At 46.8% G+C, this 26578-nt stretch overlaps 1 protein-coding gene across 10 annotated transcripts in view; it reads right to left on the bottom strand.

Annotated features, from left to right (window-relative positions):
* agrn (agrin) overlaps window positions 1–26578 on the bottom strand; it is a 149905-nt gene that overhangs the window by 41045 nt on the left and 82282 nt on the right. For all 10 annotated transcript variants that reach the window (XM_042343623.1, XM_042343625.1, XM_042343624.1 and 7 more), the window contains 6 exons: window positions 24439–24486; window positions 11767–11982; window positions 5426–5650; window positions 4544–4768; window positions 3905–4108; window positions 1591–1812 (listed from right to left, as the gene is read on the bottom strand). In XM_042343623.1, coding sequence (XP_042199557.1) covers window positions 1591–1812; window positions 3905–4108; window positions 4544–4768; window positions 5426–5650; window positions 11767–11982; window positions 24439–24486 — 1140 coding nt within the window. The remainder of the gene's footprint in view (window positions 1–1590; window positions 1813–3904; window positions 4109–4543; window positions 4769–5425; window positions 5651–11766; window positions 11983–24438; window positions 24487–26578) is intronic.

Below are 26578 nucleotides of genomic sequence, written 5' to 3'. Positions count from 1 at the left end.
AGTGCTGCTTCTACTGAGCCTCAAGCCAAGGCCCATCTCAAGACCCGTCGCTTCGACCCGTGCCTTTGGTCACCTTCCTTACCCCCGTACCCTCCGCCCATCCCGATCCCCACCCCCAGCTCGGGTCCATATCCCTGACCGTCCAGCGCCTCGGGATGTCTAACCCTGGATATCTTTCCCCTCTCTTATTGGGGTGGTGGGGGGGGGGGGAGGGGGGTGATACCCCAACCAGCTGAGACCAGTTAGCTCAGCACAGCCTGGGAATCTGCACAGCTTCAGTGCCTCACCAGACGATGACATGACCGTGATGCTGAGCAGCCCGTTGTGGAGTCTTGTGGTGAAAAGGAAGCTATCAGAAAATTAAATCTTAATATCATTTTGAACGTATCAGGAATCTCTGGTATAAACCTTCAGACTATCGAGAGGCATTAATCCAGTTCACTTCGCAGGCAGGACTGTCGAGTAAGATTACTGCACGCACTGGCACAATTAGATTATAAAAGCATTGCATTAGATGGCCCCATTTGGCAGGACTGTTTATTTCACACACTCCACGTTTGATTACTGTTTGGAGCTCTCGACAGATTGTGCGCTGAGAAGTGGCTCACCAGGCCCCAGGTGCTAATATTGGGCACGTGAAGGAGAACGGCTGCCAGCAATCACCATCCGTCCCTAAGAACCCCTACAGCCAAAACTCTCCCAACCTTGTTCTGCAATGACAAGGGATTAAGCCTCCAGCCGTTCCCTCTCTACCAGCAAGAAAACATCTGGCGTCTCCGTGGGGGAATATAATGGGTGTCATTTTTTGGAAAAAAAGAAATAGCGGGTGGGAATTTTTTATTTTTTTTGTAATCTTCTCCCTATTGGCATTAGCCTCACCATCCGGGGCCTCGCTATAGACAACAAGAACTCCCCACCCCTTCCCCCCCCACCCCCGAATCAGCTGCCCCCCAACCAGTCCTCCCTCTTGTGATGTCCACTGGGAACAAGTGGACCACAGCTGCCGAGACCTTGTTTCACCTCCTAGCTCTCCCCGTCACATCATGTGTCAGGCTCACAGACACCAGGTTGTCCAGCTTTCTAACAAATATCCATTTGCTGAGATTGAAGGTCATGACCACACTCAGTGCCTGGAGCCCAGGGGGAAACACGATGCTGTGAAGAGACCATATGTGCCATGACTGACCTGTGCCTTGTGGACCGGCCTCAGACCTTAAAACGATTTTGCTGAAAGCTTAATGGTCATCAAACCTGCTCTGCTCCATACAATATGTGCCACTTAACGTAATGAGGGAACAGACGGATTGAAAGACTATCAGGGGGTTGGCTGCCTGAGCCCACAGTAGAGCTGTAATGGCATCAAAATCATTGTAAGAAAGTGGACTACTAATTTACTAATAGCATGCAATGGAGAAAACCCTGGGTCAACCACTGTAACAAAGCCGGGGAGGAATTTTCACCAGTGTGTTAATGTATGGATCACAAGTCGCAATTTTCCCCCTTGTTATGTTGCTGCGAAACACAATGACAAGCTGAATGACATAAGAGATAGTAAACTCAAAGAAGCCGTTAGGCTCCGTCCCAACTTACTGCAAGGCCCCTTGTGTTTGATGTGGATTTCCTTTTTGTTGGTGCAGCCCATGGCTTCCAGTTCACACTCGTTCGGATAGGTATCTCCGTCAGTACCACAAACTGGGTCGTAGAAGTTCTGGCAGCTGTGCTGGCACTCGCACACAGGCTGGTTGTTCTTCACAATGCACTTGGATCCAAACTCACAGGTAAAGTTCTGACAGGGGCTTGGAGTGTTAAGGTCTGTTTGAAGGAATCAGGCAGGAGGTTATTCACTGACTATCGCATTTCTCAGTCACCCTTTCGATGGCTACGTTGGAGTAGAGAATAGTCAGTAGAGCGCAACAATTGAGAGAAGCTGAGAATGTGTCCAATTAATCTAATCGCTCATTGACAAGAGCAAATGACATCTTAATTTGATTTTCCGTATAAGGGGTGAGAAATGGAACCAATCTCACACAGGCTCATCTTTTTTCACTGAACTGATAGCAATTCGAGTGTGCAAAAAAAATATTTTTACATGGTTTTACAAATCCAGAAGGACAGACTCCTGGGATGAGCTGAATGGCCTCCTTCTGTGCTGTAAATTTCTAGTTTGTTTTTTTCTGTGAACATCTGGAATTTAGTGCTGATTCTGTTGCAAAAGAACACGATAAAAAAGACGGGAGAAATGGCCAATTAACCCCAATATTCCATCTACAAATTGCACAATGACACATTCTCCAGAGGGAAATGTGCAATTGCATGTGAAACCTTCCAGACATCTGAGGTTTCGTTCCAACACCAAAGATAGAGAATCTAACATAACACAACCTCCACTGATCAATCGTGAGGGTAACTCAGAGCACGGCTTCACTGGGCCCAATGGACACACAATATTAAAGCTCTCCAGATCATTCATCCAACTGTGACCGGCATGCTTAACCAGATCTTTCTCCTGCTCCTCTCTTAAAACAGCATTAGTCAACTTTGATAACTGTCACGTTGTGTGGGGGGAGAGAGGGGTCTGAGTGCCTCTTTAGCCTTGCTTGAGGTTTGTCAATTTCCAACTGAGTACATTAGATGGTGGACCCAAGGGATTACGCAAAGCTTTGGTGGACTAGCAACTTTCTTCTTCATCTCAGGAGGCTACTTCATTTGACAAGCAATCGATTCTCTGAAAAATAAATCTCACCCTCCATTCCCCGTTTAGACCCACCCAGTGCAAGCCAGTCACAGGGCACCGGAGAACCAGCAGGAATTCTCTGCCACATAGGGAAACACTCGGCCAATGACACAGGGGAGAAAAATATACAAATCCAGCTCAGCGAGCTACAACTGTGAGCTCAGATCGCACGGGTGGGCTGGGAGAACAGCACAGCAGTGCGACAGGATGTGCAAACCAACATCACTTGAAAGCTCTAGCAAGTCAGGCTCGTTCCCCCCTCCATTTTCTTTCCTTCACTCCCGACGTGTGCCTGAGAATCATCTGGGGTGGGATCTCAGCATCTGATCACCACTGTACTTCGCGGCCCTTCAGTCACACGTGTACCTGGAACAGCTGAGCCCCTCATACCCAAGGCTCAAAACTCCTCAAGATCTCAGCCTTAAGACTACAGTCAGCAAATGGAAGATTGCGCAGCACTTTGGAAGCTGTTCTTCCACAATTCTCTCACATCAAAGAACTGCGTTCTCAAGAGGAAATCCATCCGGAGCGAGAGCAAAGCTAATCTTCCCCCTCACTTGACAATCTCTCCTGACCGTGGTCCATCATTGCCCACAATCAAGGCCCCGAAGCCAAGTCAGAGGTTGGACTCTTGCCACAAAATACGCAGAGACAGTGGTGTACGCGCGGCTCCAACTGTGATCAGACAATTTGCAGAGACAAGACAAAAAGAGATGGTTTTCAGTGAGACATCGCATCACACGAGAAAAACACAGTTAAAACAGGAAACATTTGTGGAGGATGCAGCGAGAGAGAGAGAGAGAGAGAGAGAGAGAGAAGAAGGGAGCGGATGGATGGATGGATGGGAGCACGTGGTCTGGCACTACCGGATGTCATGGGCGTGAGGAGACAACCGTGTGTGACATGGCGGAACACGGAGCAACAGGAGCAACGATGGGAAACGATGAAGAAGTTACACGGCAGCGTTCAAACCCTCACTCGCTCCCACCGCGTTGGGAGACGAGACTCACGCAGACACGAACAAGGAGGGAATGCACACATCTTTTCCGAATGAAACAACAGATCACAATAAAGCGACACGAGAGACATTTCACATCAGTTATCGGAGCAACACAGAAGGTCCACGGCCAGCCCGAGAAGGAGCCCAACTCGTTACCGTCCGGCACTTACCACAAGGCCCTTCGTACTTGATGGGGATGGCCGATTTCTGCCGACACTCCGCATTCTTGAGTTCGCAATCGTTCCTGTAACTCTTGTTGTCCCGGCCACAGACTGGCTTGTACTTCCCATCGCAAATAATTCTGTCGCAGGAACACCTGAGGCTGCCTCTTCGGTTCAGACACACACCAAACTCGCACTCTTCTTTACAGATATCTGCAATCGATGGAGGGAGAGGTCGAGTTGAGCACCGTGCTGGGGTGGGGGATCAGGGGGAGCGGTGGTGGTGGGAGGGGTGTGTGTGGGAAAAGGGGATATTCTGCCATGAAGACCCTCAGGATGTTGCTTGAAAAGTAGGCGGCTGAACAAGGCAATGCTTCGTATCAGGTTCCACGTGTTAATTATGAATTCAATCTGTTTTAAGCGACATCAAGAGCTTCAGACAATTAATGAACGGCGGCTGGTTTCGAATGTGAACACCGTTTCCTAAAATGGATGAGGAGGAATGTTACGGGGGACCGAGCGGGAGAGTGGGATTAGACTGACTCGACGAGAGAAAAATCCCCCCCCAGGACAGCCTGGGTGGGAGGGAATGTTCCACTCTTGCGCAGTGATGTCTAGGGTTCTCGTGCTCCCTAGACATGAACTCACCCTGAGACTGACAGGGTCCAGAGCGAACCTTCTGCAGGTTGATGCCATTCAGTTTCCCGATTCTCTCCATCTTGCACTTGTTGCTGTAGGTTTTCCCGTTGTCGGCGCAGACCGGCTCGTAATCATCAGGGCAGTTCTCGGGCCTCTGGAGCATCTCTGGCTTGAGATTCCAGGGATTGACACGACAGGCCTTATTCAGGTCGTTCTGCGTGTCTTTGCAGGGGTCTGTCCGGGAGACAACAGAACAGGGGTGCAGTTACAGACACTGGACAGTGAAGGCTTGTGACGATACCCTCTCGACGCACCAAGGCCCATCTCACAGTCTACACAGTACTGGGGGAGCCTCTGCTGCTCTTGAGGTGCCGTGCTTCAGATGAAACATCCTGACCGTGACAAGGGCCCTACAATTTATCAATTGGGATTTGATTTTTCGGTTACAATCCCAACTCACTGTATAACCAGGCTGCAATAGCTGTTTTATCTGTGTGTGTGTGTGGGGGGGGGGGGGGGGAGGGGGAGGGGGGAATTTAAAATCCTTTAGCCAAATCATCCGATTAAATATTGCACAGCACATGATGCAAGTCTTGCAACACCTGGGTGACTTACCCACCTCTTCCAACACCGGCATCAACTCTCACCTGCGCAACCCCCCACCTCCCCCACCCCCAAAACAAAATCTATTCCATATGGTAATATATTGCTATCCCACCAAGTCTTCGCCGAGCTTTAAGATGGGCTTTAAGATTTAAGGCGTCCCACAATTGTGCACATTATTATCTGGGAGCCATTTTTCTGCAGGTCTTTGGAAGAACCAGCTTCCAGCTTCCAAAAAAAAATTCAGAATCAACGGTCTGAGAGCCTCGGACTTGCTCCCCCTCTCACCGCAAGGTCCGTTGTGCTTTTTGTACAGGTTCTTCTGCCGGTCGCAGGCGTACATGTTCAGCTCGCACTCGTTCCTGTAGTCCTGCCCGTCGCTGCCGCACACGGCTTTCTCCACTTTCCTCTCACAGCTCGTGGGGCAGATACACTTGGCCGACTGCCCGTCCGAAGACTGGATGCACGTGCTGCCGTAACTGCAGCTCACCTCACTACAGGGGTCCTTCGAGCCTGGGACAACAAGCAAAACACACGCATGGCGTTGGCCAGATTTCAGTGACAGCATCGCACGTCTCAAAGCGCTTCACAGAATATACTGTAAAGTGAATTGACTGTATATTTTGTGGGCGAAACCTATTTGATTGTGGCCTTTGGCAAACTTGCTCCCTCCACTCCTCAGCTCCAACCACCGCCCCCCCGCCCCACCCTTCACCCCGGCCCCCTCAGCTTGGGCTCCCTTTCAGTTATGTGAAGCTCTTTGAGCCGTTTTCCCCGCGGTGAATTTCGCTATCTTTAGCAACGTAAATTATTGTTAAAACACTCCTGGTTTTCTCACACCTCTGGGCGAGTTCAGCTGACGGAAAATAAGAAGCAGACAGACACCATCAATTTTCAAATTCACGAAAGAACATTGTGAACAGTGAAACGCTAGCCTCTCCCGGCCGGCGACAATTAATATAGCAAACGGGATACGTAATTAAAGAGATTAATAGTACAAAATTAATTGGTTAATCGTTCTGTCATTAAGACAGCTGCTTCAGTCATGGTACAGTAACATGTTTCATTCTGCTCCTCAGATGATGCTATCCCACTGCATACTGTGTGCTTCTGGCAGCGTCTGTACAGCCAACAGGGAAATAACACTCTTTGCAGTTAATGGATTACCATGGCAACTGACAGAACGTCAGCCGTGGAGATTTTGACTTAAACCGAAGTGGGTTCCTTCCAGTCAACGGCAACAGGTCTTGAGCACTCCATCAAACCTTAAGGTGAGGCTTTGAACGTGGGGAGTGGGAGAGGGAGCAAGTCAGAGGTTCTCGTGGGATGGAGTTTGAGAGCGCGCGGCAGAAAGCTCAATTTACCGATGGTGGGACAGACAGACGGACGGACGGACGGATGGACGGACGGGGCAGGGGAATATGAAGATGGCTAGTGTTTGTGACATGACACCAAGTGTAACCTGAGGCTGTAGTCTCTAGAGCCAGCACCCACCCTCCACTGTCTGCGAGTTGTTGAAATCTGCGCTGGCTCAAAACCTGAGCAACCGCCTGTTGATGATAAGACAGCTAACCGGGCAGTCACTCAACGACCAGCATCATACCACAGAGCCCCAGCCATTGTCAACACCTCCAGGAAGGTTCTTTCAACCGTCGTAAACCACTCATGCGGGGAGCACGAGCATTTGTCCCTCGCAGGCATGAAAACATTTCAGTCATTTCTATTCACTGGGGCTCGTACCTGCATCTCATCGGCACAGTTTTTAAAAAAAAAAAAATCTTTATTTCTTAACCACTTGGGAGAACTGAAGAACATCATTATCTGTGATGAAAAATGTGCCTTTAAAGCTGGAAAGATGTTTTAGGTCTTGCAGTTAGAGACTAACAAAGGCATCACTTGCCACATAATAAATAATCCTGGCCTTTGATTGCAGAGCCATAGATTTACACAGTCACTAGACTTTGCATTGATTACCACAAAGAGCTTCTGTGAGATATTTCGGCAGAGACAGATATTTGTTAGGTCAGGGTATTAAGGAATATGGGACAAGGGCAGGTACAGAGCAGCTATGATCTTATAAAATGGCGGAACAGGTTCAAGGGGTTGAATAGCTGACGCCTGTTTCTATGTTTCTCAATGAGGCGCTGCATCAACTGCAAGCAATGTTACTGCGAGGAACCTAACCTGGGGGGAAAAAAGAAATTTCTTCAAAGGAAAAGCTGGGGTTAGAAACAGAAACGTGAGTAGGCCCCTCGAGCCTGTTGCGCCAGTCTATAAGATCATGGCTGATCCTTACCTCAACCTCAAAGAGAGTTGCCCAAAGAGCAGCCATGTGTCAGTCAGTGAGCGCGGAATAAAGTCAGCACAATCTGCCCGTGGCATAAAACTGCTCGAAACCCTGCCTGGATACAATTTACCTTCTAATCATTTGAAACCAATGCGTTCCTATTAAAAATAATCGAATCCCAAAAGAATAAAAGAAATCGCGTCTTGCTTTTTGCTGTTAAAACTACTCGCGGCTTCGCAGCAGTTGCTGGAAAGTGTAGTGACCGTGCGTAGCAAGATTGTGGAGTCCTGTTTTGTAGTGGTTAGAGCGCTCGCCTTGCAAGCGAGAGGACCTGGGTTCGATTCCCGGGCAGGGGCAAAACTCTTTTTGAAGGGTGTCTTTTAATGTTCACCTGAACAGGGCGACATAACAGGCTCTTGGTTTAACATCTCATGCGAAACATTAATTAAATGCAGTTTGAATAACTCAAGCAATTTAGATAAACACCCTATGAAAATGTCACCTGCTGCAAACGCCTAATTTAATTACCAGAGGTTGGGTCTGAGTCAGTTTCCACAGGCGCACTGCCCACTACATCTGTCACTGGGCTCTAGTGACAGGAAAGCCCACTTTCATACGCATTGAGAGAACGTCACATCTAATTAACACTGCAGCGCTTTTGCTGCTGTCAGGAGGAGCTGAGCACCACAACTGGTGATTAACAAACCTCCTCATCATCCAAGAATATCCCTGCATTTATGGCATTTAACGACGACAAAAATAATTTGCATTTATACAGCGGCCTTCATGGGCAGAGTCTCGGAGCGCTTAACAGTGGCAGAGCCCGATACCGAGCCAGTGTGAGTGAGTGAGTGAGTGAGTGAGGGAGGGAGTGAGGGAGGGAGGGAGGGAGGGAGGGAGGGAGGGACGGAGGGAGGGAGGGAGGGACAGAGAAAGAGAGAAGACTGGGGGGAGGTGGTCAATGCATCCTATAATTTCCCAATCACCAAATACACATTCACAAAAATGGCAATGGTTAATATTGGCCGGGAAAGGAGTTGGGGGGAGAAAAGACATTCATAGCCTTGAGGCTATTACTTTTGATTAATCTGAAGGATTGCTGGCCACATCACTTGGGGGGGCGGGGATGGCGAGGGGGAGGAAGAGAGAAAAGCAGCAAAACTGTAACTTTCTTAACGACAAAGATCACATTACAATCTGCTGAGCCGTAGGTTTGGCCTGTAGGGTTTGAGGTCTGGCTACGTGCAGGGTTCGACAGAGATGGAAGAAGGAGCTCGCTCTAATAGCGGTTCTCGTTCTGAAAGTGTCGTTCTGCCGTGATGTCCTTTCATCAAACCTCCAGAGTTTCATTTCGATCCACGGTTATTAGATCAAATGGAGCAAGGCGAGAGGTCAGTTCAATTTGCAGTCGCTGGGAGGATCTGAATCTCATTTCCAGGACCCCAGGCACAGCTGGTGTCTACTGGGCTTAGCAAAGACCTCATTAACTCATCTCGTGTGTCAGGCCTCAGCACCTGGAACTCTCCGTGTCTAACCTCTCTGTGTCGGGACCTAATATAATCATTACAGAAAATGCACCAAATCAGCAGGCTCACACAGCACCTCACAGCGCAGAGAAACGAGAGGTGAAGGAACCTTCACAATCAATCACCATTTTGCAAATTATCCTCGATGTCACTTAGTTTTATTTGCAAACTAAGTGACATTGAGGGCCATCGCTATCGAGAGGTTTTTTGTACACGGTTTTTAATAAAACTCTGATAACGTAACGTTAAAAAAAAAGTGCTTGTGTGTGTCTCCCCCGAAACAACCAGAGCCGCTGAAATAATTGTTGAGATGTTCATTTCATGACAGAGAATGTTTTCGGCCTAACTCTCGTGCAATGGATTAGCGCTCAATTGCAGTCATCCATCTCCTCTGATCCTGTATTCCTCAGCAACCCTCTCCCCCCGCCAGTCACCGAGCAGAAAAATAAGACCATAATAATCAGCCGATTGCCAAGAGGAAGGAGACAGACTTTGGAAGATTTAATCTTCCGTATGTGCACACCCAAGTGTGGACCAATTTTCTTCTGAACGAGTCCCTTTCACTATCCCCTGCTCTCTGTCCAGCTTGTTCAGGGCCTCACACAGTGCTCCCCTCAGGAAATCCGTAAATCCCGACAACAGCAACTGTCAAACCTTGAAGGTCAGAACTTCTCCAGGGAATAGGCTTACAACGGAATATCAGGGTCTTCCTGTATCTCTTTACGGTTTGCAAGGATACAAACCGAGGCCAGAAAACTTCTCGTGGCTTTAGGACCATTATCTTAACACTTAAGACTGTCCAAAATTTGGGGCGTTCCCACGGAATTTCTAATTAAGGAATCCTATTAGAAAGCCCGCCTTTCAGAGCCTACTATTTAATACGTGCGAATGATCTTTGTCAAGATAAAGATCTGCTCCGCATGAGGCGATGGAGACACATTTTTAGATACGCTGTGTTATGCTGCACCTAATTCCGGCAAGAGAAACAAATGAGCCTAGAAATGGGGAAAACATTTTACAACTAACCCCAAATGCACATTAGTAACGGAAGGCTTATCTGAGAGGTTTCCTGGGACTCCGTACAGAGAGTAGCAAGGCCTGATATTTCCTAACGTCGCTGCATCTAAAAGCTATTATTGTGATGTCTTCTATGACAGTACCACAGGGTAAAGCCTAGAAGCAAATCATCTAATGTAGCCACACTGCACCCATAGACTGTGGCCAACGACCCATGTCATTTCCCAACAATACACCCAAATATACATTGACGTACTATTCATGCTTTCTCCTCAGACAGAGAAAGGTTTCCTGTGTTGCGGGCCTTTTCGATGGAAGTTCACGGCAAACAGCTCCCACCCTGTGGAGTCCTGCAGCTCAGTGGTTAGAGTGCTCACCTCGCGAGCGAGAGGATCTGAGTTCGATTCCTAGGCCGGGCGAAACGTTGGCTAAGTTTCCTTACTCCACATGCCTCTGTTCACCCAGCAGTAAGTAGGAAGCTGGTTGTTAGTCGATTGGCGGATCGCTTTTCTGGGGGTAATAACCCCATTGGGTTTTGGCTTGTAGGGTTAACAGGACTCGAGTGGGAAAAATCTGTATTCCTCATGACTGGCCGGTCTGCTTCTCCATTGAGTCCTGCTAGTAAGCCAGGCCGGGCCGGGCTGTTATCAGCTGTGCTCTGGTATACTGCGGACTCGTCTGGCTCAGGAACCGGAATACCGAGACCACAACAGAAAACTGATTCGATTCCGACATTCCTTTGCCAAGCGCTTTATCTTGGAGCCAGCTCAGCTCTGGGAAGATTTTGCTTACCCTCCCCATCCCCCCACCGGCCCAAAAGTCAGAATGAATATCAAAAATGAAAAAAAAAGTGAGTTTCGGGACCTCGGAACTTTGAAATTTGCTGCATTTCATTCATTAAAAGGTATCTGTCAGTACAAAGGTTTCTCTTACACGGAGAGGGCGTGCGAGAGGGAATGACAAATCACGCAGCTGCTGCCTCTCTGAAAACACGCGCTTGCTTCCACCATGACAAGCCTCAGTCACCGGGATGCTCAGGGAGCGTGAAATCAGCTCGGCTCCTCGCAGAGCCGGGGGTGAGGAGGGGGGAAGAGGGACGTGTCGAACACTTTGGCAAGTGGGCGACATGGAGAACGTGACAGAGCCTGCCCGGGGCACACTTCAGGCTCGCATGCTCTTACAGGCTAATGGAACAAGGCTCCGATGACAGATTGGATTGTGCTTGCACTCCTGATGAGCTGCCAGGCTGTGCCAGATGTGCAGACGGCGGTTCACCACTTCAGCTCGGCACATGGCAACGCGCTGGGTTGCTCAGTGAAAGAGCTTAAAGGAACAGTCACTCGCGCAAAATCCTTGATTTGCCAATTTATGGGCTGAAAATCACAACATGGGATGCGCTAATTTATCACGTGTGGTGCTAACTAATACATCATTGATATTAGCGACTTTATAATAACCAATCTATTGACTGTGGTTGCCTTCTGCCTGGTGCATCAATGATCCAGAGGTTCCATGCCTTTGCCCTACCCCACCCCCCCCACCCCCCAATGGTCGGGCTGAGAAGCCGGCTGGGAAACCAAAGAAACTGTCATCATTCACCAGCTGGAGTCGAATGTGTGGGAATTCCTCAAACGACCTAACAGTTCGGAAACTGTGTTAGAAACGTGCTGGTTCAAACCCGAGTGTCTAACAACTGTAGCGAGAGCGAGAGCCAAAGCGTTGGACGCTCAGGGCTTTGAGACGATGTGAGAGAAGGGGCTGCATCAAACGGCGAGGATTATTATCAAAGTCTGACTCACCACAAGGTCCTTTGCTGATAACTTTGATGCGGCGCTGCTGTGTGCACTGGGCCATATCCATCTCACACTCGTTGCTGTAGGTGGAATAATCTGAGCCGCAGACCGGAGCCACCACGGAAGGACACAGGCTTTTCTTGCAGACGCACATTCCCTTGGTCGGTTCCTTCGTGTCCCTTTCGCAGACGGCTCCGAAACCGCAGAGGACACCACGGCACACTGGGGAAGCATGGGAGACCCGGGTTAGAGGCCGGACAGTGCTGATCCATCTCACACGTTTGGGCCGCAGAGCGTAGACACTTTTGAGATTATTATCGATCGATGCAGTTCCGACATCGCAAACATTTTAATCATACTTTGCAATAAATTGTAGCTTTAGCACGAAAATACCAGAGTCGGTACCAACTGAGACAATTGCTGGGGGGGGGGAGATTTATGACCTGCGTTGTTTTAATAGTGGATAACTTAAACTGGTCTGTGACACACACACTCACCCACTCACTCGCTCGCTCGCAGTGATTTGGGCCAACAATCCCCCAAACAAAATACTGGTCATTCACTTCACTGCTGTCCTGCGTTGGCCTAAGATGCAAAAGTCACTACCCTTTACAAAAACTTTGAGACGTCTTTTCAGTTTTGCCCACAAAATGCGCAGTTAATTCCCTTTACAGTGTATTCTGTGAAGCGCTTTGAGACGGCTCGCAGGCCTGATAAGGCACCATATCAAATGCAAGGATTATTATTATTATTATTATTATTATTATTATTATTATTATTATTATTATTATTATAAGGCATCGTATCAAACAGCGCAAATTATTACCGTTGGGAAGCGCAATGCCAGCTTTCCTCTGATTTCATGGCTAAGATTCATTAGCGCTAGAGGCAGGACAGGCGAACAAAACACATTGAAAATACATCAATGCTCTGCAAACTGAGCAAATGTGTAATTTTTTTTGTTTATTATTCATTATGTTTGTGCCTCCTCCCCCTTCCTGCAGTTTAAGTCCTTAATGTCTCTTTGATCCCATTGCCTGCTGGCACGAGGTATCACCACGGCTGAGTTCTACCGCACGTTGGATGAATGCTGTTCCTCGATCCTGACAGCTTTGTATTTCCTGTACTTTAGGGGCAGCAGTAATTGAAAATAATGTTAGCAAGTACACACTGGGGAGGTCTGGTAGCAACACTCACACCTTGCACAGATTATAAAGTTCTATTCTGTATTACAGGAACAGATAGCTGCATTTTCCTCTCTGCCCCCACCCTTTGGAACTGCATCATACAGTCCCTTCGCCTCGCTCTCTCTCCCTGGACTACTTCAAGGCTCGTCTCAAGAACCTCCCCTTCGCCCGCACTTTCAGCCACCCTCCCGGGCCTCCACCCCTCCTGACCCCAACCACCTGCTTGGGTCCAGATTCCCGACTGTCCAGGGCCTTGGGATGTCCTCCCGACGTGAAAGGCGCTGTGTAAATGTCATTTATTGTTGTTGTTAACTCATGCCTGCAACAAATCAATGATTCTTCCCACTCCACTCCTGTTCACATGGCAAGCCAACACACTAACAGTGGTCCTAGCTGGATAAGCAGCAGAAAACTTGCCAAACAGTGCTTCCAATGTCAAGCTATGCCGATTGAGCTGGTTAAATTCCAGCACTTACCCCCAACGCACACTGTGTGTCCCCAAGCCTTGACTCTCGTCAACCTGCATCTAATATACAACACAGTATAAAATGACTGCTCCAGTTCACCTGCTTCTGCCTTGACCAGCAGAGGCTCGAGATGCCTCGCGGTCTTAGCCTCTGAGATACATGAAAGAGATGAAGCCAGTGGAGAAGTGCAGGGTGTCGGCCGTTAAGAGCCGTCATGAAAATACTTGAGTTTTCAAGGTTTTGGAAGGGTGGACAGAAGCTTCAAGGCAAAGGGATTTTTTGGAGAAAGTTCCAAAGAGCAGGGACATTGTCACTGAAGGCTGGGCTACCAATGTTGGGATAGACGGAGTGAAGAATGATGCAATACATTCTACAGCACATTTATATCAATCAGTGGTGAAACATTTAATTACTAATTCCTTGCCCTCTGGAACGCCCTCACTCCTTCTCTCGACGACCTCAAAACCCTTCAAAATCTTTTCGTTTTGACCGTGCCTTCGGTCAACAACCTTAAATTGCCTGTCCTTACCATCTTTGTGAGTACCCTGAAATTTTCATCCAACATGAAGGGCACAATATGAGTTTTGTCATTTAGGATCGTACGAGGGATTTCAGCCCACCCCACACAGGCTGACTTCTTCCTTTTGCATTAAACCGTCACCGACATCAATTAATAATTCCGACAGCTTAACAGCCTCAACTCCATCGCGTTTCATCCACATTCCCCCTTCAGCAATGTAGTTCTGATAAACCTGGCTCAGCACATCACAATATTTCAGTGTTTATAAGGTTATAAATATTCAACCTAATTGGAATAGAAGCTGAAGACAGGCCACTTCTTGAGATGCTTCATGTGGCTCATTAAAATCAAAACAAACAAAAAAAAAGGCAACAGCGCACAACATAACAATACAAAATCCATCAGAGCCAAAGCTCTCCAATCCCTTCACAAACTCTAGGCAGTAATCATAATGATTTGAAAGGAAGAACTTGCTTCTCTACAGCACCTTTGTAGCTTCGTGTTGAAATATCCCAAAGGATTTTCCCCATAATTATTATCGACTGTAATGACTGTATTTTGTTGGCATGATGCGCACAACGAGGTCCCACGTACAGCCTTGGGGCAAATAACCATTTTTTTTCCTGGAGGATTACTGAAGACCAAGAAGAGAAACTTACAGCTCTTTTCCAATAGTGTCTCGAATTCTGTTCACATCCACCTGTGGACAGGATGGGACCTCGGTTTAACCTGTCGTCGGAAGCCCAGCACCTCCAATACATCACCCCCCAGCACTGCACTGGAGTGCCAGCCTGGACCTTTAATTCAAAATCCAGAAGTGGGGCTTGAACCCACAAATGTAATAAGGCGCTAAATTAAATGCAAGGATTATTATTATTAAACCGTCTAACATGGAGGCAAGTGCGCTAACAAATGACCCTTCACGTTCACTCTGTAGAAGTGTAAGTTATCCGCACGGTTTGTGTTTCTTGCCGCAATGTGCGTTAATTTCCATTTATCTAAATTAAAATCCATCTGCTACTCTTCCCCTTCCCTCTGTACCCAGTCTAAATCTTCTCGATTGCTATTGATCATTCTTACGCTCGCATCATCAGAAAGTATGAACAAAAATGACAAGCTCCGTTCTCAAAGTGATTGATGAACGTGATGAACAGCAAGCAACTAGAACAAAGCCTTGGAGAGTTACTGCCATTCATCAACACCTTCCATCCTTAATTGCCAAGTCGCTCCTCAGTCCAGCCAGCCAGCCAGCCAGCCAGCCAGACAGCCAGCCAAGCCGACCTCCATTAATTCCACGAGCTTTAACCTTCTCCAAAACACTCGTCAGTAAACATTATCAAACTCCTGCTGAAAACCCAAGCGAATGATTTTCGACGGGTTTCTTTTTTCAGCTGCTTTCTCAGACAATTACAGGAGATTTGTCAGGTGTGATCTATTGCTTCTAAATCTGCAGTGTCTCCTCCGTGCTCTTTAGATGAGAGTTGATAACATTCTGTCCAACAGCCTCAACCACTGCACCCACCACAGGTGTGAGCCCAAATGGTCAGTAGTTTCTAGATACAGGAAGATGAGCCCAGATGGTAAGGTTTCAGTATGGATAGAAAAAATAATAATTTGATCACTCAATCCACGACTGTGTGTGGGACGCCGCTGTGCGCAATTGGCTGCCGCATTTCGCCCACAGAATATACAGTCACTACACATTACAGGATATTCTGTGAAGCGCTTTCTAGGCCTCTCGAAGACGAGTGTTTGAAGGGGCGAAAACTCCTCATTCTCCGTCCACTGCACGGAGGAGAAATAGCCAATCGCCAACATGAATACGGATTCCTCTTCCAAGTTTAGCACAAGTCAGGAGGGAGTCCTTTGAACCACATTACACTGAGATTGAGTACAGGAGGTTACAAACCCATCACTGATGGAAGTCCTGCTGGGAGCAATTTTGAGGTAATGAAGAGCATCATAAAAGGAACCGTTTGAAGCTTGATTTTTTTTTCTAGTTTAAAATTAAAGCCAAAGGTAGTTAGAAAACCTCCTCTCACACAGGGAGGGGTTTACGAGATGCAGAATCTTGTCATCAGATATAGATTTCGCCCACAAATATACAGTCAATTCATTTTACAGCATATTCTGTGAAGCGCTTTGAGACGTCTAGAAGACGTGAAAAGCGCTATAGCAAATGCAAGGATTATTATTATTGTTAATATTATTATCTAGCACGTGGCCAAAGAGAAGACTGTGATGGCAAGGAGAGAAATGCTAAACAAAGGGATTTTGGGAGAGTTGCAGAAAAAGGAGAGAGTAGCTAAAAGCTCAGGCTACCAACGTTCACACAGAGAGACAAGCCCAGTGTTGTAGCAAATGATATATTTCTAACAGTAATAATCCTAGCAGTGGATTTAACGCCTGCAATGTCAAAAGGTCTCAAAGCGCTCTCCACGTAATTGCTGTCAAGTGTAGCGAGTGAGTCTTTATCAATGAACATGACCATCCTGAAGGGAGAAGCTTTGGGCATCAGCTTCAGATATCTTTGAATATGAACATTCCCAAAGCTCAGGGTCAACCTCAGTAAATGTGGGAAGGTTCATCAAGGAGGACCGATCAGTCTTAATCCACACAACTACGTTCGTGCTTTGTTGGCATTTGGAATTATCCGTTAGTACTGCAAAGGCAAGTGTGAAGAACATCAATTTAACAACTCGGGTTGAATTCGAGGATCCCTGGAATATCAAAGCACCTGGAAGGGTTTGTTCCTCATTAGCTTCTCAACACATCCGTTTCTGCAGCTTCTAAGGGAAACTAAACAGTCAGACGGAAACGCTGTCGCGAATTCCGATTCATCTTCAAATCCCGAAACCTTCAGCCAGAACCTCAGAGCAGCACATCATTTTAAGATTATGATTGCTTAAAATTTTTCAGTCGTGAATGTCTGAAAGTTTCTGGGTTTAGCTTTAGTCACGCTGAGCTGGCAAAGGGGAAGAAAAGAGGACTATACTGTGGAAGCATTCGGCTCCGCTCCACATATTTTTTCAATCATCCAGATTGTGTCAAGATTGCAATGAGGATGCACTACACAGGCTGACGGTGCCAGTGCAGAAGATGCCTGTCACTGCAAGACGTGAGTGTAGTCGAGTGCGAGCGGGATTAGAGCAATATGATCATATATCTGGAGATAATGCCCTTGTATCTGCAGAGCAAAGACAGTGCTCATTAACAGGTCCATTGGAGTGTGGCTAACGGAAGCTGCAGTGATTTTCTAGGTAGACTAATCCCTCCAGAAAAGGGCCAGAGAGCTGAGAGAGTTTACAGCAAATTAGAGGTATCTCAGCAAGAGACATTAAAACAGAGTGTGGTTATTAAGCGTCTGACACAAATGGGAGCTAATGACGCAAACAGCTATCAAACATGGCAGAAGATTCACACAAAGTTAGTAATGGAACACATTTGGAACACCGATTAAATGTTTGGAATGTATTTAAAATGTCTTTGCTTTTACTAATTTTCTCCCTCCTCCTCCTCCTCCTCCTCCTCCTCAAGCCTGGCTCAGTTGGTGGCACCCCCTCCTCCTGGTCAGAAAGTTGTGGGTTTAACCCTCAGATCAGTTGCCTGACCCGTTTCACCCACAAAATACAGTCAATTCACTTTGTTGTGAAGCGCTTTGAGATGTTTCGAAGACGTGATAAGGAGCTGTATCAAATGCAAAGATTGTTATTATTATTGCTGCCTTAAATCTGCCAGGGACGTCTCAAAAGACCAGTCCTTTTACCTACCAGTGCTGTTCATTTAGCTTTATGTACTCTTATAGTGTTGGTTGGTGAATGAGCAGTAATAAAAGAGAGGCAGCATGATTTTGCTCAGTTACTTACAGACAGTGAAGGTCTTGTCACTGCCATGCATCTGCTGCTCAGCTACTCCTCCGGGACATTACCGCGTTAACTCCCGCTGCTTAGCAGAATGCATTAAAGCCAGTTCTTAAACCCTCATTTCCATTGATTCCGTTCCAAAATTGATCACAAAATGTCTCTCCTGTCTATTCTCTCTCTCCACCCCGCCCATCTGCCGTCCCACATTCTTCCAAACAGGAAGGGGCGAGACCTCAACAACTCTGTGCCCCTTTGACCATCCGAAAGGGAAGCGTGCGTGGCACAGGCTGGGAAAACCATCCTCGGTTTTGCGTCCACCCGAGATGCAATGCAACGCAATTTGCACTTATAGAGCACCTTTCACGGTCGGGAGGATGTCCCAAAGGGCCTTAAGATGATCCTTTGTACTGCAGTCGGTTGCCCCATTTAGCAAGACACTCTGCCAAACTTGGCCAAATGGAAGCCAGTAAAAAAAATATACGAGGCTCACAGACACAAGGAGCCTCGGGGCTCAGAGAGCACTGGGCCACTGGATTGTCAGATGGAAGTGAAACTCCCGAGGCCACTCAATTGTCCAATTTCAAAAGCAAAATGAGGCTGTGTGAAGAGAAAGCACCCGCCTCGGGAAACGTATTTATTAACGCTTTATAAATCAACTAATTTTGCCCCCCCCCCCCCCCTCCCACCCGCTGTAACAAAGCCATCACCCGAGAGCGTGTTATCACACTGTTGACTGCAAATTATTGCATTTCGGAGTGCCGCATTTGAAGAGAAAAGGTCGCAATGAATACTGTATGAGGGAAGGCCGTTTGTCGTCATGGTGATAAGTGGGGCGTAATATCCAGCTGAGACCATCATCTGTTTCCGAGGCTCCTGTGAGCTGTATAAATGGTTGCGCTTGATGGTCCAGCGTTATTTTATATGACAAGAGACGCACAATTAAAACGCCTAATATTTGCAGAGGAAGATCCTTCAGGACGGTCGCTCAGTTTTTTGTACGTGTTAAAATAATTCCCTCCTGGAAATGCAAATTGTAAAGGGTTCTGAAGCAGCATTACACTTGCGGGGTTAAGGTTTCATTACTTTGTGGCATTTCGATTTCCCCTGGTGACCACCAACTGCAGCAGACGCTTTAAAAACACTCTCATTTAGGTACTGTTGCTGCCTTAATTAACTATGAATGGATGCTCAGTGTGAACAAAGAGGATGAGAGAAAGGGCGGGGAAGAGAGAGAGAGAGAGAGAGAGAGAAAGAGAGCGTAAGGGAGAGAAACAAAGAGAGGTGGGTGAAGAGAGAAAGGGGAATGGAACAACAACAACAACAAGATTACATTTGTACAGCGCCTTTCACATCGGGAGGGGTCCCAAGGCGCTGGAAGGGAATGGAAGGGGAGGGAGTCAATAGTCTAATGGAGAGAGGGAGTTAGAGAGAGATACAGGAAGTTAGAAGACAAGAATTTCTTGACCTAAAGGCAAATGTTAGAATTTGATTCCTTTCAAAGTTTGATTGTGATTGGTCAGTCACCTCGCACCTGCCTTATTTGCCTACAAGTAAAACAGTCATTACACTCGACAGTAATGACTCTACAGCGCTCTTAGATGCTCAGACACGCCATAAAAATCACCAGAGTAAATTAAGACATTGCATTACAATTTTTGCCCCTCCATAAGAGTGAACGTTTCTTCTTTATGATTCTGTTTTCTACCAAATTCCTCCTGGGGGCGATTCAGACTTCAAAGTTCGATAAGAGTTAAAAGAAACAAGGCATTTAATGAGCGAAGCCATTTATAGCGTTGATCAGGACTGAAATAGGCCAAAGAAACGTGCAATCAGCTAAACCAAGGCAAATCCATTCTCAAAATTCAAATTATGTCAACTCTGGGCTCCATTTCCATGTAACCGTCGACTGGTGCAATTACCCAATCAGGCTATCATTTGTGTCATATCAGCGCAGAACAGTTTCATCTCAAGCAAGTAATCACAGTTGTCAGCGGAAGCTTTTTTTTTGGGGGGGATCACCAAGAAAATCTGGTCCATCAGAGATGGTCAATTAACCAGAGCTTCGAGCAACTTTCACAAGCCAACAGAACCTCATTAAATCAGAAGTATTTTCATGTAAAGCTACAGACCCACGTAAAGTGGATTCATTGTCCTGCCTCTCTCAGATGAATAATCTGAGCTTGTTTTTTCTCTCTCTCTCGGCTTTGCCAGCCGGAGCTGTGTTTCACACCAGCATCAATGCCATTCCAAACAGCGAGTACAGTAATGCTAAAACTTCGTTTGATACAGGTGCCTTTCATGTCAGGAGGGAACCTCAAACCACTTCACAGGATACACTGTAAAGTATATGGTCACGGTGTGTTTTGTAGGCAAACTCAGCAGCCAATTTGCACACAATGCCTCACAAACAGCCTTTGAGTCAGCGACCGATTTTAGGTGGGGGATTGTTGGCCACGACACGGGGAGAAACTCCCTTCTCTTTCTACACAGTGCCATGGGATCTTTAACACCCAACAGAACAGACAGACTGGACCTCGGTTTAATGATCACCCGAAGGACGGCATCTCTAACAATGTAGTGCATCCCCAGCGCTGCATTGGAGTGTCGGCTTAGACCCACGTGAATTCAACGTCCCGACTGTTACCTTATCCCTCGCCAAGGGAAGGGCCCAAAATCCAGTCTCTCAATTACTACTTGGTTCAACAACAACTTGTATGCGAGTTTGTGGAAAAAAAAGGTTTGTGAAAAAGCCAGCTGTCAATGAACCAAAGCTGTTTGTATTTAAGCGAAAAGGGGCTACAACACGATGCACGTGTACCTTGGTTACAAATAGAGGTCTTCAAGCCAATAATACTCTGTTGTCCAGCTCTCTGATCTCAGTTTCATTTAGATGGGAGTGAATGATAAGTCCCTGGGTTTAATGGGGCAGCAGACTGACCAGATCAAATTACAGTGCAAGCCGTTTGGAAAGGACAAAAAAAAATCAATTTCTCTCTCAGGACACCACAATCAGAGCGAGGAGGAGAAAACTGTAACCCAAAGCATGGCAGATAAGTTAGTAAAACAATACTTGTAGCTGATAATAGCGCCTTATCTTGTCATCGAGTCATCTCAAAGCGCTTTACAGAATTTACTGTAAAAACTTCGAGTCCTTGACCACAAAAATGTATTGTATCGCAGCATGCGCCCAAGACACAATGAGAGTCGATTTAGTAAAACGTTTGATACTTATTACATCGAATTTACCGGCAATGTGGTGAGGTAACCCCCACCCCCCCCCCCCCAACACACACACACACAACATCTATTATTGGCATCCAGCGGCTGATTGCAGATCACAAAGCTACCGTTGGGCAATACAGTCTTTCCACTAGTTGCCCCTCTACCCACAGTGGTTCAAGAATCTACGAAGCACGGCTACCACTGTCACTAACTCCACTGGGAAATAGAGCGGCCTGAACATTACAGCGGAATCTACTGTCACAAACGGTAAAGAAACAGACCAGTAAGTCACTGGTAGAGCTTTCAGATTGTTAGCGATAAAGGAAGATCTTTATGGCACTTTCCAACGTATCCAAACCTTCTCAACACGCCTTGTCAGTTGTAGTGATTGCCTTTGTAGGTAAGCGCATTAGCCATTTTGAGTAAAGCAAAGCCCCACAACAGCAATGAGTGAATGAGCATTTTTAATCCAGGGGATTGTTGGCAATGATGGCATGAGAAGTTCCTTTTCTTTTTGAATAGTGCCCGACCTTTAACGTCCACCTGAACGGTTTAACATTTCATCCCAACTGCCCGACCTTTAACGTCCACCTGAACGGTTTAACATTTCATCCCAAGGATATAACAATACAGTGGAGCTCAAGTCCTGAAGTGGCGGAATCCAATACCGTGGACAATGAGATCAATTTAGTGGTACATTTGATATTTATTGCATCAAATGTGCTCACAATCACTGTCGAGGGAGCCCTGCTGCAACTGCAAGTGTGGGCATTGAGCGCGGATATGATGGCACTCGATGCTAAAATGTTGCTCTGCGGAAAAAATTATATTCCCGTGACCGTTACTTGTCACTCAGCGCCGTTCTCACTTCTGCCTGTAGCCGTTCACAAGGCAACCAAACCCCCCCCACCACCCCGCCTGTTATTCAATCAGTTTAGCATCACCTGAGGCAGATGATTCAAATTACATTATTTTCTGTTAGCAAGTGTCAAGGGAGCAGCCTTTAACCGCGACAACCTTATCAGGTGTCAGCCTGGCTGAGCTGCTAGTACTCTCGCCTCTTGAGTCAGAAGGTGTTGGGTTCAAGCCTTTGATCTCACAATCTAGGCTGACATACCGGTCGGTGCAGGGTTGGGGGAGCGCTAAATCTTTGGAGGTGCCATCTGCCTGTTCAGGTGGGTGCTCAAAGATTCCGCGGCACTATTCGAAAAGCGAAGGCAGTTTCTCACGGCGTGTCCCTGGACACAATCCTCCAGATAAACTTGGTCACTCACTTCAAGGCCGTCCGTGAGACATTGCCAGGTGCAGACTGGCTGCCGTGTTCAATTACAAAATACAGTTTATAACGAATTATAACAAGCATCCTCACTCTGTGAAAGGCACCGTATCAAACGGAAAAATGATTTATTCTGAAATTAGAAAAGGAATTGAAATGACGAGAGTTTTATCTGCTGTTGGACCTAAATTCAATAGAGGGAGGAGAGTTTGCCGTTTGCAGTTTGCCGTTTCCATTCTTGCGGACAAGAATTTCATATCAAATGTCAGCTGAAGAACACTCTCGCTCTCTCTGTGTAGAGCCTGTTAATTAACCCTGCCACTCGCGACACNAAAAACCCACGGTGAAAAAAACACTTTCTTCTCTCTCAATTACCTGCGTTTGCTTCATGTAGAAAAACAAATCTAGATTCCTTGAGAGATTTTGCAGGTTTGTGTTTTAAGGGGGGGGAGGAGACAGCTTCCAGTTATTCCCTTAATTTCATTTCATTATGGGCCTTGCAGCTGGGTTCCAATTTTGCAGAGAAATTCATCAGCAACTCTTTCCTTCACCCACCCTGCTTTTACTTTTCCAGTGCTTACTTGGGACGTCCTCCCGACGTGAAAGGCGCTATACAATCTTGTTGTTGTTACTGACAATCGCTCTGCTCTGCTGTCCTGAACGGGTAACAAGATCCCGGAGATTTCTCAGCGGAACATCGCAAACCAATTAACTCAGCGAGCAACCAGACTTATGTTAATGAATTATTAAGTTGGGTGCCGGGTGCTAACAGGAAAGGAAAGATGCTCAAGAAACGCGGCATCTGTGATTTATTTACGACTAACTCCGAGCTGACTCCTCTTAATCCCGCCGTAAACGGTAATGCGCACAAAAGGAAGGAAGGAATGCGTTTCCGTCAAGCTGCTGAGAACAGAAAGGGAGCGCACAGGCAGCGAGTGGGGCTGGCAACCCGCCAGGTGCTAATAGATGCTTTGTGCAGCGAAAACAGTTTAATTTAGCTAATAACATGGCAAAGGCATCGGGTGTCACAACTTCACTGCATTTGCATCCACGGCGCCCGACACTTCCACTGTCAAGACAAGAGGTGGAAATTAGGCCAGTCCGCCTCGCGCTACTCCACTTCCAGGAGCCAACGGCGCTTTTGGGGTTCACGCCAGTGATGGTAAGGCTCCGGGTTAAGCCCTCTGCTCTCACTCAGGCTTTCCTCAGTTACAAAGCTGGCGGCTCGCGGAACAGGCGGGGAGGCTGACACCCTTTGTACATCAGGAACCAAGAGAACATTTGCAATAATAATAATCCTGGCGTTTGATACAGCGCCTTATTGCATCTTCGAGACGTCTCAAAGCGCTTCGCAGAATATACTGTAAAGTGCAGTGTGTATTTTGTGGGCGAAATGCAGCAACAACAACAACAACAACAACTTGGATTTATATAGCATATAGCGCCCTCCACGCCAGACGGCAGCAGGCAATTTGCGCACAGCAGCGTCCCACAAACAGTCGTGGACTGAGTGACCAAAGCATGATGTTTATCTATTTATTTATTTATTTGATGCAGTGGGGAAGAAATTGGTGAGAAATGAAACCTTGAACTAAAGCTCTATTTATAATAAAAATTATAATAATCCTGGCATTTGATAGTCAGGAAGACATCTCAAAGTGCTTCACAGGAAATGTGTTGTCTACGTTCTCCCCTCTCATCTGACAGGCAAAAGTAGCCAAACACCAATTAACGTACACCTTGCCCAGGAATTGGCTTATATGAACAGGCTCTCTATGAATAAAATGACCTATTTTTACTACATTGATGGACTACGGGGTTTAAAAGGCAGACATTTCTGACCCAATTCCTCAATAAGGAAACTCCCCTCCCTCCCCCCGCCTCCTCCCGGTGTGTCAAGCCAATTCATTTGTTCCCGTGAGTCAGTGTGCCAGACTTCTAGATTCCTTATTACACACCTGCCCCCACCCCACCCCCTCCCTGTTACTGTGCAAATACGGTCTGAAGCTACGGATCGGAGGAACTCGGGAGACCACAGGCAGGTTTGACATGGCTTTTAACGCTCAAAAGCGACTGAATCCTTTATCCATAAATGTGACGACACAACAGTGAACAAGTGGTTCAAGCACAGACAGTCACTTACCGTCCTGGGATGTTGGGGAGGCGGGAGTGAAGTGCGCCATGGGTTTGTCTGGAAAGAAACGGGAGAAAAAAGGAACGTTACAATGTGCTCGAAACAGTCAAGAACCATCAACAGTCAGATCATGGCACAACAGCATCAATTTTACATCTACGCCCTTTACGTCAGGAGGACGTCTCAAAGCGCTTCACAGGCCGGTCGGGAGCCTGAGCTGGGGACGGGGGAGCTGAGGGACAACAGCAACAACAACAACTCACTGTTAAGGAAGGAAAGGAGAGAGGGGAGGAAAAGGTGACCCCAAAAGTGTGGTTGAAAAGAGCGTCAGGTTGTAACTGGTGGGGAGAGAGGAGGAGGAGCTCCAGAGAAAAGAGGCAGGAAAACAAACAATATCCTTTTATACCTTGGAATGTGGAAGGCAGAGTAGGAAGCACTTCATTGCCCCCCACCCCCCCACCCCCACCCACACCCCGTTTGTTTACTGCATTCACAGTACAGATGTTCCTCACCTCTGAGCATTTCTCTAAATTTCTCCTCTGCCACGTTCAGTGTTAAGAGGAGATTCTCGAGACATTAAAGGGGGCGAAAAGCATCGTTAAGAGCCGCCGTCCAGTTTCAGTGCAAGCAGAACCAAAAGGTAACAGCAACCTTCTTAACCTGAAGTGAGAGCGCTATAAACTGAGCCAGCATTTTATTTTTTTGAAAAAAAAATAAAAAAACACTACATCTGCCCTGCTCGATCTACCCTGAAGATACCAAGGTCTTCATGGTGATGAATGGTGACTGAGCTTAGGGTGACCCCAGGCCTCCTTTAACTCTATTCACCTTCAACTCCATTCACTATCAGCCTGCGCTCTGCTGGTAGCCCAATCACCCCAGGATTTGAGTTAGTTTCTTGGTCAAGACGCGACCTCCTTGTTTAAGAATAGTTTGCTGTGGCTCAGGATCAACGTGGCACAATTCACCTCTTAAGTCATTACACACTTAACATCCCCAAAGCACCACTACGTTAGTCTGAAATAGCACGAGCACCCTCTCAACTCCTCTCCTATCTATAATATTAAACCTTGCATTTGATATAGCACCTCATCACAGGGTCAAAACATCTCGAAACCTTTCCCAGGATTATACTGTACAGCTGCAGAGTATAGTACTTGTCGGTGAATTCTCTGCTTCTCTCTATAGTGTTTACTCCTTTGACAGATCTGAGATTTTTTTGCCTTTAAGTGTCATTAGCTTCGAGTTAAATTTGAAAGGATTGCCTCATGATTGTCATAAACATCCCGGTTAGAACGTTCTTAATAAACAGTAATTAAAGTTTGCAGCAACGTGGCATTTTATTGAAAGAGGAGCACATTAAACACGCTAATTAATTACAGCTTTAAGACCGTGCCAGGGCATCAGTGGATGAGGGCGCTGTACTTTGGGCAAGGAAGCAGGAATAGCACCCCGGGTTCCTGCTTCTAAATCCCCTATCCAGTGACCCCTGTGGACTGAATGTCAGGAGAGGAAAGGTTAGGCTTAGCCGTAATGCCTTGTTTGTTCAAACGGTTTGCCAATCTTCACTGTCTCATCTCCTCACATGAATAATAGCCATCTGGGCAAAATGCCGCGAGAGCTCGTGCCTGCTTTCCCGTAAAGGAGCCAACAACATCTGCGCAGAAAGGAACCAAGAGAACACTTGCAATTATAATCATCCTCGCATTTGATACAGTGCCTTATCACGTCGCTGAGACGTCTCAAAGTGCTGCACGGAATATACTGTAAAGTGAAGTGATATTTTTGGGGCGGAACGCGGCAGCCAATTGCGCACAGCAGTGTCCCACAAACAGTCATGGACCAAATTATTATTTTTTAAATTTATTTTAGTTAGTGGGGAAATATTGGTGAGAAACGAAACCTTGAATAAGGCTCCATTTGTAATACAAAATTATAATCCTTGCATTTAATAGTCAGGAAGACATCTCAAAGTGCTTCATAGGAAATACTGTAATATGTAGTGACTATTGTGTAGATGTACAGTGTTGTTCCACTAACAGCCATGAAGTGAATGACGAATTTATGGGTGGTGGTGGTGGGGGTGGGGGGGAGAAGAGTATTGGCGACGACACAAGGAGTGACCCCCCTTCTTGAATAGTTCTTAGAA

Source organism: Callorhinchus milii, unplaced genomic scaffold (genome assembly GCF_018977255.1).
Source record: "Callorhinchus milii isolate IMCB2004 unplaced genomic scaffold, IMCB_Cmil_1.0 Scaffold24, whole genome shotgun sequence".
NCBI classification, from domain to species: Eukaryota; Metazoa; Chordata; class Chondrichthyes; order Chimaeriformes; family Callorhinchidae; genus Callorhinchus; species Callorhinchus milii.
The sequence above is the reverse complement of the archived record's forward strand: the minus strand, read 5'-3'. Positions and strand labels throughout refer to the sequence as shown.